This window comes from Atheta coriaria, unplaced genomic scaffold (genome assembly GCF_025399875.1).
Source record: "Atheta coriaria isolate IRGN ID8LTWV9N9 unplaced genomic scaffold, Caltech_Dcor_3.1 hic_scaffold_2_pilon, whole genome shotgun sequence".
Lineage (NCBI taxonomy): Eukaryota > Metazoa > Arthropoda > Insecta > Coleoptera > Staphylinidae > Dalotia > Dalotia coriaria.
The window spans coordinates 1,826,167-1,839,396 of NW_027045444.1; the positions used below are offsets into that span (position 1 = coordinate 1,826,167).

The 13,230-nt window shown below is 38.7% G+C and overlaps 1 protein-coding gene across 3 annotated transcripts in view; it reads right to left on the bottom strand.

The window, feature by feature from the left end:
* Positions 1-96: 96 nt before the first annotated feature.
* The window catches only part of LOC135799139 (zinc finger protein rotund-like), an 82,027-nt gene continuing 68,893 nt past the window's right edge, over positions 97-13,230 (bottom strand). For 2 of the 3 annotated variants that reach the window (XM_065312174.1, XM_065312164.1), the window contains 3 exons: positions 3,630-3,865; positions 3,281-3,558; positions 97-3,207 (listed from right to left, as the gene is read on the bottom strand). In XM_065312174.1, coding sequence (XP_065168246.1) covers positions 2,675-3,207; positions 3,281-3,558; positions 3,630-3,865 — 1,047 coding nt within the window. In that variant the 3' untranslated portion in view covers positions 97-2,674. Of the gene's footprint in view, positions 3,208-3,280; positions 3,559-3,629; positions 3,866-6,248; positions 7,593-13,230 lie in introns of those variants that run through there. The other variant, XM_065312171.1, reaches the window with a different exon arrangement.

Genomic DNA, 13,230 nt, shown 5'->3' on the forward strand with positions numbered 1-13,230 from the left:
AATTAAATAGAAAAGTTTTCCTCTGTAAAAGAAAGAAAATCCAGCTAAAATAGGACAAGAAAAACCAAGAATTTCTCAAATAAACCAACCAGGCAATTGACAATTTCATTTTCATTTATTTCACATAGTTTTCGTTTTGTTTACAATGAACATGCTAATTGTTTATTCATTAAGTAATAACATTAAATGCATAATAACGCTTTGAGTGTCTGCTTGTCGGTGGTATAGTAATGAATCCTGTCTGTATTGTAGTTTGCTTTGATTTATCGCCCCAAGTTATTGTATTGATTCTCAACCCACATCAGAGCAAGTCTCGCATCAATTTTCACGTAATCAAGATTCGAAATTATCATCTAATACATTTTGTTTTCACCATTTGTGTGTAGACATTAATATTATTGAGAATTGCTTGGAAATCTGCTGACTGGTTGCACTGGATAAGAAACTCCATTGATTCGCATATCAAAAATGGTCGCAGATTCGTTGTGCCGAAATTTACAAACACACAAACAGAACATGAAAACAAAAAATCAACGATTTTTGAAATTCCGGTTGAGAAAATCTCATTTCTATTATATAGACACTTAATTTTTGGATTCTGTTTGAATACAATCAAAATTTGTCTTGTAATTTGTGCAGATTCGGAACTATTTTGAAATATATACTTTTTCACATTAATCATCAAATGAAAAATAAAATCCCAAATGCAATGCGTCCCTAATTTACAAATATCATTATGATTTTCGTCCGCCATCTTCATCGTATATAATAATTTTGGTGGTTTGCTCGTTTGCATCTTTTGACCTCTTTTCAATAGTACATGTACATCATTATACAAATTACAACTTTACAAGTAGTGTCTGAATTACAATTAAAACAGTTAAACTGTAAATTGTGCAATTTCCATCCGTCCGTCCACTCGCATTATGTCTGTTTATACAATTTTCATTGTGCTAATATTTATTTGCCATCTTCTGCTTAAAACGTATAATACCTAGCGTTATCCTTAAGAGTAAACCACAAATGATATAATTGAATGTCTGAAAATGTTAAACCGCATTTATTGTAATCGTTAATCATTAAATCTTCACTTAATCATAGCGTTATGTACAAATTGACTATCAACACCGTATCCTCTCATCGTCACAAAACATCTCTGCATTCGTATATAGTTTTTTTGATTCCATTCAGTGTGTCGATGCATTTGCTATCTCCTTAAACGCTAATTAATCCAAAGTCACAATTACACTTTATAGCTTAATTCATCATCGATTTACTTCATCTTCTTTATAATTCAGTACGAAAATTATCACAGTTAAACATGTATAGTGTGTGTAGTTTATTCTATGTCATGCTCGTTCGCTTCAGTTTCATGTTTGGCTCCCTTATTTGCTTCTTGTGAATCGAGGAGAACGTAAAACAAGGAAATCATGTGTGCAAAACAAACGAGGAAACTTATAGAAACCGAATTTTATTTCTTTTATTGGTCGTAATAATATTAATAAATTCAAAAAGAGAAAAAGAGTAACAAAAAACCGCTCGTATCAACTATGTAGTTCGTAGTTTTCATCCGTGTTTCCACATATCGTACACCACCTTGAGAGACGCGCCGAGTGCTTTCCTTCGGAAAATAATATATATTCTCATAATAATATTAAATATCAAATAATATTTATACTATATACAAATAATTAGCAACTAGCAAATAGAAGTGGTTCTTGAGTGAGTTTTTTTTCCAATTCGTTTAAACTTAAGAGTAAACACTACCAAAGTAACAATTTCCAATCATTCACGTCTTTCAATAAAAACAATCACAATTTTCCCTCCTCCCCAAGAGTTGCGCAGTTTAAGAGATCTAAAAAATCAACTAGAATTTCGTACAAAACTAATAAATATCCTCGCCGCGGACGCTAGCAAAACGATACAAGAATTCCCAAAATAAAAATTAAAGCTCAATTCGTGCCAAAATCATTGTATCGCTTTAACATCACAAAGATAACTCTAAATTCGCTTATAAACTTAAATTTTATTTACAGAAATTTCGACCCTTCAGGAAAACCAAGCGCAGTGCGAAATTCCGAATCAAAAACATTTATTTAAACATGTGCCTAGGTTTTTTTTTATCTTTAAAACAGAAATCGCAATTTGAAATCTTAGTATTTCCAAAACGAAAACTTCAAATTGCATTTCATCAATATGCGGCTTGTTTTCCACTCGCAAACAAATAAAAAGTGCATAAAAAATCTTCAACCATTTGAGCCGTTTCATTTCTTATCGTTTTTTTTTGGGCAGAGTGCTCCATCCAACAAGTAATAATATCGATCCATAGCCACCTAATATGTACACATTATAAAGTATATTTATTTAAATCTCGAAAACAAATAGTTCTCTTTGTTTTACTTTGTTTTACTTTGTTTCATATTACACATATTTCTCTCCACTTGAGTTTGCATACTTTGTATAATAACCTATCGTAATCATCGTTTCCCTATCATCTTCAAGCATCTCATCTCTTTGAATCAATTCAGTGTTCATCACCTCTGCTCTGTATGTACAATTTTATATATATATAGCGCTTTATATATTTATAATATATTGTTTTTTCTTTTGCATAGATAGGTTAAATCCCAGGGAATGTTGTATACGCATCATGGGATTCCCCTATTTGTACTATTTACTTGTCCTTGAGCCCGAGGAGCGAGTGCTCCATGAGACTGGTGTTCGGCTGGTGCGCATAGTTGCGGATCTGATGCAGGCTGATGAGTTGGTTGGGGAATCCATTGCTCGGCTGCGACTTGGGCAGGTCGAGAGTGTTCTGCTTCTGGAAGCTGAGCGCGTCGTAGATGTACGGCCGATTGGGCGCCAGCTGATGGTTGAGGTGGTTAAGGTGTCCCGACATCGAGTTGATCGGTGTGAACGCTGAATTGGCGTTGCTCTTCGAGATCGACGTATCATAAGCACCCGCTGTCGAAGATGGCGGCGGTGGTGGACCGTTATTAGAAAGGTTGGTAGCGTTAGGAGTGCTTGGCGGAGCTGGTGGGTTCTGCGCCAACTGCTGTCGAATGATGACGAGATCATCGTTTTGTTCCATGATCTGGCGGGAGATATCATTCGGGTAGTCGTGCATGTTCTCAGCGCTGTCCGGGGACACTTTGGGCCAGTAGGGATGTTCCAGACCACGATGGTTGATACCAGGTACGGCTTTCACTATTTAGAAACAATACAGAATTGGTTAAAATTTCCAGGGTACCATATTGTTAAGATATGTATTTGTACTTACCAATTGGTGGCCGTTTATCAGTGCGCTCAGCATGTTTCTGCATATGCTTACTAAGGTAAGTCTCCTGCGTGTAGGACTTGCCACAATACTGGCAGATGTGCGTCTTGAGGTGCTTGCTCTCCTTGTGCTTGGGTATGTGCTCGAGCAATGAGGGTTCATCACTGAAGCACTTGTAGCACGAATTGCACTTGTACGGCTTGTCCGTCTGGTGGCACCGCGAGTGCGACTGCAGATTACTCAACTGTGAGAAGGCCTTCTGGCAGCCTGGATGTCGACACCTGATCAAAACAAACCCAAATGAATATAATCACTCCCCCTATACCTCCACATCCAAACATCCAACACTTACTTGTAGGGTTTATCACCAGTATGCGTCCGAATATGCTGTTGGAGGTGCGACAACTGCGTGAATTTACGCTGGCAGATCTCGCAGCGGTAGGGCTTGATCCCGAGATGTATCCGCGTGTGCTGGGAGAGATAGGAGCTATTCGCGAACGCCTTGCAACACTGCGAGCACTTGTAGGGTTTCGCCTCTCGCATATGGGCCTGCGTGTGCAATTGCAGCTCGGCCTTGGAGCCAAACACCTTAAAACAAAAAACGGCACACATTAAATATGCAAAACATCAGGTAAGTTGACTTAGACTCAATATGCACAACGCAACCAGGTGTATTCGTAGGTAGGTATGTATGTATGCAAAAGGGGATAATTAAGAAATTAAGCAGCAATTTTTAATTTTCACCTTCGCGAGAGCTCAACTTAACTTATTAATTACGAGAACCAGTCTCGTGTGCGGAGACAACTCGTTTGCATTGCGTGCGTTACATCACAATGTTGAGCACATCAACATTAAACACCAACATCAAGTTCAAGTCGTTACATATCACACAGAGGTAGATAAATATAAATAAATTGAAAAGTTTTTCGAGTTTATTATATCTGGTAGTGACTTCCGTCTTTGAATCATTCTCTGATTCCTCGAGGCCTCAGGCGTGGAATGACCACCAGCAAGCATTTGCGCACACGACCAACAACCAAAAATCAAACGCGATACTTAGATTAGCCACAGTCGCTTTTTTATGACTTAAGTCGAATGTATTCTGCGGCGTTGGTTGGTTTCAATGTAATGTAATGCAACAGTGTTGTTTTTTTTGTGTGTGTTTGATCGACATGCTCTGTATCCTCGCATCTCAATCTTAAGATTCGAGCGTCAAGATTTAGGCATATGTGCAAAGTGGCCTTGTGAATGTGCTTAAGTCAATATCGACTTGAATCAAACATTTTAGCGGCTCGATTTGCGGTTCCATGTTAGATTTCCTAACGCGCGCGTTTTGTAATTACATCTCTCATTTCATGCATTTTTCGGCGTAGGTAAAACGACAACCGTTAGTTAGTAGTACAAGTATTGCGGTGTGGTCGAAAATTAATCACTATTGTCTCGTAGAATAAAATACATTACTATCAACTATATAGTAGAGTAGTAGTCGTTTTCGCCCATCTTTGCTCTTGTCCGCGCGCAGATTTTTTTAATTTAAATTTCGAGTTTAAATTCCCCTGCTCGTTCGGGTGTCTTGCTCGTTTCCTCTGAGCGTCGCGTTCCAACCCGCACGAGAGAGCTTTGCGAGCTTTTTCCTGCTGGGCTGTTCGGAGCCGGCAAGAGTCCGAGTTAGACATCGATTTTTTTCCGCACTTTTAATAGAAGTTGGGCGCTCTCGCACACGCCGCCCTTGCCGCGCGCACCACGCCGCACAACCCCGGGGTGGCGACCCTTCGCGTCGTGCGCTCATCTCGCGAGCGCGCGAATTTTTTAACGCGCCGAACACAGAACATCATCATCGTAGCATACCCCAAGCGCGTTTCCTCGCGTACACACAGAGTATACCTACACACCCCCTTACGTTTCACCATCTCTAGAAACTCAGCGGCGGCGGTGGTGGAAAGTTGAGGGTTGCTAAAATTTCATTCATAGCCCCGCGCCAAAAGAATGCATCGCTGCAAGAGTCGACAGAGTACGAAAATGAAAAAAACGCGCGCGCGGTGAAGACACCCCCACGAATCGATTAATGCGCGCTCTCTTTTTTCGCCGCTCTCAACCCCTCAACACCCTTAAAAACTGTAGTGCAGAGTACGCTTTCTACCTACATTTAAATTAAAAATTAATCTTTAATGTTAAACCCATTAATCATTGATTGACGTATTGGTACGGCGTTGAAAATAACACGCCGAAGTATGCAATTAACCAGTTTTTTTTTTGCTGCTGCTCGCGCGCCACTCATCAGTGCATTTGATGTGTGATTGCTTGTCTCTTGTACGTACAACGTCTTGTATCTTTGAATATACGTCGGTTCGGTTGCTCAGTTGTACATTACATCATCATCAGTTTTCGAATGCGCGCAAGCGGCGACCTTGATTCGCTTCGCGCGGTAATCGTTTTCGGCAGTTCGGCAGCAAAGTCAAATTCAAAACGCGGACGCAAAAAAATTAATAACACCATGTTATGTACGAATCATTAGAAATCGACTTGAGCGAAGATAGAAAAAAACTAAAATCAAGCGGATAATTATAAACTAATTAAAATTATTAATGTTTTATTGCATTATTGCATCGCAAATGTCTGGACGTAGTTATTACCAAGAGTTTGGGATATATATTATCAGTCTGGTCGTACGCCAGAGGCTAAGGTCACCCCGAAATGTTCGTGGGGGTGGTAATTTCATGCGTGTGGTGGTGAACGAGACGTCACGTCACGAAAAGACGGAGGCGTGCGAGACGCGCGACGCGCCGGCACCGCCGAAAAGTCCAAGGACGAAAGGAAAAGCCGCCGTTGGGGGTGGAATGGGGTGCGCAGACGATCCGGCTCGACCGGCGCGAAACCCGAATTCCAAAACCCACCAGAATCACACGCACGCAGCACCCACTTTCCATTCACTTACTAATAATTCCAACACTTTGCTATAAATTTTACTTACCTTCTCTTCATGGAAGTTCTCCCCGACCGAGATGGGGGTGGGCGGCGTAGACGAGTTTCCCCTCTCGTCGTCGTTGCGCCCCTCCAGCGACCTTGAACTTTCCGTCGTGTTCGCATTGTTACCATTACCACCCTGTTGTTGTTGCTGCTGCTGCTGCTGCTGTTGTTGCTGCTGCTGGTGCCCATTGGACCCTCTCAACGCATCCAGGTGCTGCTTGTACTCCCGATACTTCAAATCCTGCATATCCCGCGAGTTATCATGATGCAAATCCAACCCCCGCAGACGTTGATCGGACCTCTGATGGTCCATGCGGTCTAGATTATTCAAATTCCTATCGGTGAGCGCACCACCATCCATGGTCATACGTTCATTCCGGTCGTTCATCAATCGCTCCAGACTCAACCCATTGCGGTCCACTGGTGCCCCCAATCTATCCGCAGATAGACTCAGATTGAGTTCCAGACCACCGTAGCGATCTAGATTCATATTGGGTCTATCCAGCCCGTTCATATTCATTGTCCTATCTGGATGGCGCAGGTCCTGATGCAGGTTGAGACGGAGATCCACGTTGCGCTCGCCGAGGCGGTCGCCAAGGGAGCGTAGTGTGTCGATTGAGCGCTGCAGGTGCGAATACTGCTGGTTCTCGAGGAGCATCGGCGAGGGCTGAAACTCCAACCCGCCTGAGCGGCATTCCATGCGTCCCTCCAGCTTGGACACTTTCAAAATCAACCACCGGGGGGAGAGGAAAAAAAGCGACTTTTCAAAGCGGAAAAAAAACGAAAAAAGTCACTTTGCGATTGGGTTTACATCAAGGCGCACACTGGATCACTTCGTCGATGTGGTCACACCAAACACTCGCAATCCTCGCACATACACGTGTAAAATTTAAATGTTTTATTTCGATGGTGTGCCGAAGGGATTAAATAAAAAAGAAAAGTTTTTTGATGATTGGGTAGCGCACGCACGCGTCTTGCTGCGAGCGCGCCTCACACGCGAATGAGGAATTGACTGAAAGCGCGGTGTGCGTGTTTTCGAAGCGCTCGAAAGTGTTTGCGTTTTGTGAACTGCGGCACACGTCCGTTCGGCGCGGCGCTCGCTCTACATCTACTTCTACTTCAAGCTTGAAGCGTTGTAGCAGCCCGCCCGTCGGAGATTACTTCGGTAGGGGCGAAAGCGCCGCGCCGGTTTTCTCCCCCTGTCGTGCGCGGCCCAGCCAACACACACACATACACCATCATCATCCACACAGCATCCAAAACGCATGCGGCGTGCCTCTGAGCTTTTTTTCTCTCCCTCTCGCGATTTTTTCCTGCCGCGGGGACACGGACAAGACCCAGGGTGGGGGTTGGAAGAGATTTCGGCATCGCGCGAAAATTTTCGCGCAAAATTCCACATCAAATAAATTTTTTCCAAACTTTTTAGTTTAGTAACTTGTTGCACAACGATAATTTTGATGTATTATGTATTTATTCTAATATCGAGTTGGCGTGTCTTGATCAAATGCCACCGACAAATATTTGATGGTAAAAAAACAGCGCACGCAACCGAAAAGCTTTGTCTTGTCTCTTCTACATCACACACTTATACTTATACATACACCAACTTCCTCTGCGGAGTGTTGGTTGTCCGTTGTCTTATTATCCTCGTACCTTGTTGCGGTTGAAACAAAAATGCGTGCCGACGATAATTACGTACAAACTCGCTCACAGCGAAGCGTCATCTCGGTCAGAAGGACCAGAAGCTGTAGTGGAGACGGAGTTAAGTCAGTTACGACTTAAAACTTAAGCCGGAGCCGATGATGATGATGGAAATTATAAAAAAACGCACGCAGCAGCACCAAGAAAAAAAATTGATTGTGTATGTGTGACGGATGAAAATTCTCTGTACTCGGTACAAATCTATTTGGACACGCCACATTACACATCATCATTTTGTGTTGGTAATGTGTAATGATTTCAATTCGACTTAAGACACATTAAAATTTTGTTTTTATCGTCAAGCAGATTTTTCTTTCTTAGATTTACTTAAATATTTGATATTAATTTTTATGACTTGCGCAATCGTCGGTCTTTTCTTTGATGAAAATTTTCGAATCTATAAAACTTTGTCGGTACAATATTTTATTTATATTTTGAATTTGTGTTTATTGGAGTTGTTAAACTCCCGTTCGTTTTCTACCCCTTTCGCAACTCTCAACCCTTTAATATTGTTAGATAATATTAAAATTTCTATTTCTACTTTCAACCCTTTTTGAAAGTCCATCCGAGTAATATTGTGCGTTTGTTGAGGGTGTTTAAGAATAGGGATTTTATTGCGTGGAAAGTAGCCGAACGCCGGGGGTGCGCACCCTCACACGCACCTGACCTAGTGTGCTAGTGGGCCAGTGTCCGAGTGGTCAAAAGTGACCATTTTTTTTGTGTGATTTTCAAATTTCGGTGACAAAAAGAAAGGGGACGGATGTGTTTATGGAGACTAAGGGTTGTTACGCAAGATTTTATTTATCCATAAATGGTTTATTGCGTTGGGAAAGGAAATTAGTTGTTAAGTTATTGATAAATCGGTTTATTTCAAGGGTTGTTTAATGTTGTTTTTTTCATAGTTTTTTTGTAGGAGAGATTTGTCGAATAAGCACGTTTTGATTTTCAACTCACGTGCCAAAATTTAATAGAAAAAAAACTTTCAAAAAATATTTTTTAATTATTTTTCGGAACATATTTGCAAAAAAAAATTATTTTTTTGCAAAAAAGCTTAGCACAAGTGTCAAAATTAAAAAAGAATCGTCTTCAAATAATTTTTTTCTTTAAAATTTCGAAAAAAAAAAGATTTTTCAGTACAAATTCTAAATAAAAAAATGTTTTTGGTAAAAAACAGTAACACAAGTGCCAAATATTTAAAAAAAAAACACCCTTCAATTATTTTTTCTTTCAAATTTCAAAAAATCAATTTTTTTGCAAAAAAAAAACTTTGTTTACGATCTACACTAGTTTAAAAAGTAAATCTTTTTATATCCAAACTCTAATTATAAAAAAATCTAATCATTTCAAATGATTATTTTAAAAACACGTGCCAAAACACCCTTAAACCGTTTTTTTTCCCCAAAAATTTCCAAAAAATTGCATCTTTTTGGCAAAAAATCACGTTAATGATCCCCGATAAAGATCTACATTAGTAAAAAAGTAAACATTTATTATGAGACCTCCATTCACATTCAAATTCGAAAAAATCCATTGTCGTTGGAAACCTCAAAGCAACTGATTAGCCTAATCGCTCTCCGGGCACCTCAGGTCTTAGTCTTCCTTCCGCATCTCAAACTTCCTCATTTTTTTCTCACGATGCTTCCTCTCTACCTCCATAGTGGTGCAACATGCAAATTTTGGGTCACCTTTCCAAAAAGTGTTTGGGGAAGACATGCAAAAATCCAAAAATGCAAAACAGCATTCCAACAAGGGTGACCTAGCCCAGAGCCCAGACTCCGAGCACAGACTCCAAGCCATGAATTGTCATATGTGCTTATAATGTGTGCGTGAATGTGAATGTAAATGTGAATACCGTGGTCAGATGGGGTAGAGAGACGACCGACGGAAATTTTGAATAGCCAATTTGAATGTGAAAAAAACGTGGGGTGCGTTTTCAACGTCCGTTTTAGGCGAAGTCTTAAATCTGCGATCGACAATCATTCCGGTCCGAGAGAGGTCAAAAAAGTGACCTCCAGTTTTTACCCCTCGAGATTCACGCAAGTCATCATGAATGGTCGCGACACGACGGTTGTTTTTTTGTTATGCTCGTCGTCCGTTACACATTTTGTAATTCTGCAACGTTTTTTTCTCGCTTTGTGGAGACTCGTGCCAAAATATAAGCATCACATTTGATAAATAAAAAAAAAACCGTTTTAGGGGAAACATTTTTTGGCGCGTGTTTATTAAATAATCACCTTGGATTTCGTAACAAAAAAAAATCACAATTAAAATCATTTATAACAAAATTTGGAAACATCTCGTGTTTGTAGTTTTGTACTCTTCGACTAATGATAGATAATGACTTAAGTCAGAAAACTAATTAACCATTTCCTTGACTAAGAGTCAAAATCTTAAATTTTATAAATTCGTGTTGTTTATTTGATTTTAATTGATATATTTCATGACTTTACGCTCTAATTACATCTCCTGATCAGAGTTTAAAAATAGAAATGTGATACTTTGACATTAATCTATTAGAATGTATAATAAGTATTATAATAATAATAAAACGTGTGTTGTAGGTAAGGTAATAGAAGTAGCAATAAAGGGTTGATTGTTGATTGTAGTTGTGGGCATAGATCCATCGATGAATTGATCGGAATTGAATGAAAACGTGTCGTTTTGTTCGACACACACGCCAAAATTTTAACCCTTACATTCAAACCCCTAAAAAGGTTAGCAAAAATCGTACATAAATTAAAATTTAGGTCAAAAATTTTTTTTAAATAAATTTTTACCTTGGGTAGTACACAAATTCAAAGACCAATGGTCTTGTTTCTTGATCATGGTCTTGGACAACATAGCGATGGCTATTCTTTAATGGGAGATTTTATATTTATATAATACTCTCACACACGTCCGCGTATCGAGGTCTATCAAAGATCTACAACTCAGGTAGAAAAAAATCACGGTCCCTTGGTTATTCAACTCAATGCGAAGTGTTATGTAAGCTGGGTGAAAGAAAACGCAGGTAGACGAAAAAACTGGAAATTACAACCGTGAGCATCAGCGCTCTGTTGGTAACATGCTTCCAAAAAATAAATAACCAACAAAAAATGAAAGTGATTTTTTTGATAATTTCCGTGCGTATTTGAAGAAGATATTAAATGAAAGGGTTGTGGGGTACACAAGAGGCGTATATAGGTCATTTTTTAGGGCTACAAGCTGCACTTTTACTCTTTAACCACAAAAAATACAAAAGGGTGCACCTTACAACTGCAGATAAAAAAAATCTCAGAAGTATTATTCAAGGGAATAATAATGAGTGTGATTTAACTAAAAAGGGTTGTGATAGGTGGATAGAAGGTGGATGTGTTTTTTTTTGATGGAGCAACATGTTGCACATCTTGCATTCATTTCCTTTCCCTTTTCATTAAGAGTTCAATGATTTTTTATGTAGTCTAATGCTCAATTCTCAAGATGTTTGAAGTTTTTATCAGGTTTTTTTTGGTGGATGCTAAGCAGCAGTTGTCTACTCGTAAGCAGATGGACTTTGAAAAATTCTAATTAGATTTTTTTTCTGTTGGACAATCTAGTTAAGTCATAAATTTATGTGATATTTTGTGAATAAACAAATTCTTTATAATGCTAAATTTGTGGTGATAAAATTATGCTTTTCTTCTTACCCCTTTGGCTTGCACAAAGTGAACAAAGTGCACAAAGCCAACAAAAGTACAAAAAAAGTGTGCACCTCACCTTCTACCCTTACCTACAACAACTTACGACTCTTTTAAAACCAATACAATGGAATAAAATTGCAATAATTGAATGTGGAGTAAATATCGAACGGGTATCGGTATTGAGGGACACACTTATCGATCTAATTTTCCGGGCATAAACGACATCCCTTTTTGCGGTTGTGGTAGCATTTCGCACCTTGTCAAATAAATTAACTACCCCTCGAAATGTTTGCGCATGTTTTCCGCATTGTGTGGGAGATCAAGAGCACTTGCAGGTTTACTTTTACTTTTCAATTCCGCTCGTTTCTCAGCGAGAGCTTTTTTCTCACAAAATATTTGTTTTGTGATCATGTGCGTCACATGCACATCCTTCACATGTTCTCTGGTCGCAATGTGCGTCATGTGTATGTGCGGGAGAATGTGGGAGAGCAAGGGAGCATGGGAGACGAATGGAAATTAAAACTTTCTGACATGTGTTCGATGTGTTCGTCTGCGTCGATGCGTCGCGGCTCAAAGTTTTGAGACGTGTGTGTATAGTTTATAGACTCTTCGGACTGGTACGTTTTGGTACAGTGTATGAAGAGGGATGCGATGGGTGAGAGTGAGAGTGATCTGAAATCGTGTCATGTTTACATGGCATAGATTTTTGCTTCAATTCAGTCGAAATTCAATGGGTCATAGATTCGGTGATCTGATTTTAGGTCAGATTACTTTGCATTTTTTGCTATTTTGTTTAAGTTTTATGGTTGGTTAAGGGTAGTAGGATGTGTTTTATGTTTATTCATGATGTCTATCTTATTGTTTAAAATGAGTATGATTGTTTACAAAATAAATCATTGTGTTATCGCTTTTAGTTTTGAAGAAATAACATTTTTTGCGTTTTTTGACCAAAATTTACGCAGTTTTTTGCAATTTTTCAAAAAACTGTAATACATTCTTAGCGTGTTTATAATTGTATATATAGAATTTTGTTAAATAAATCAAGAAAAGTTTAAATCACTTGTCTATCTCCTTTAGTTTAAAAGTTATAACCAAAAAAATCACAATTTTAGGCAAAATTTGCACATTTTACTATTTTTCTCAATATTACGACAAATTAAACGTAGATAAGACCCATTTTTTATTTGATAGTTGAATATCATATAGTTTTCATTAATATTTATAAATGTAAGCAAAAATTAACCAAAAAATTTGTTACCTTCTGAAGTTATAAACAATTACAACACCAAAAAATCAGTTTTTTGCATTTTTACGTAAATTACACCCAAAATTCAAAACTTAAAAAACAATCCGCGAAAAATTTACAACTCCCTTAATTCCTCTGCCCATTACTACTTCATTTAACATTCTACAAGTAATAAAAACGAACTTACAACAAGTTAAAATTATAAAATCAACTTAAAAAACATAAAAACTTTTAAAGAATCATATTTTTCTCCAACTTAAGTCGGTAATAATAACTAAAATAAAGTAATAATAAGAATGGGCAATAACTTAACACCTATCTTCATCCGTTGCCAACTTACGCCGTATTTACGACTCAATTTATATTATTTATTGTTGCTC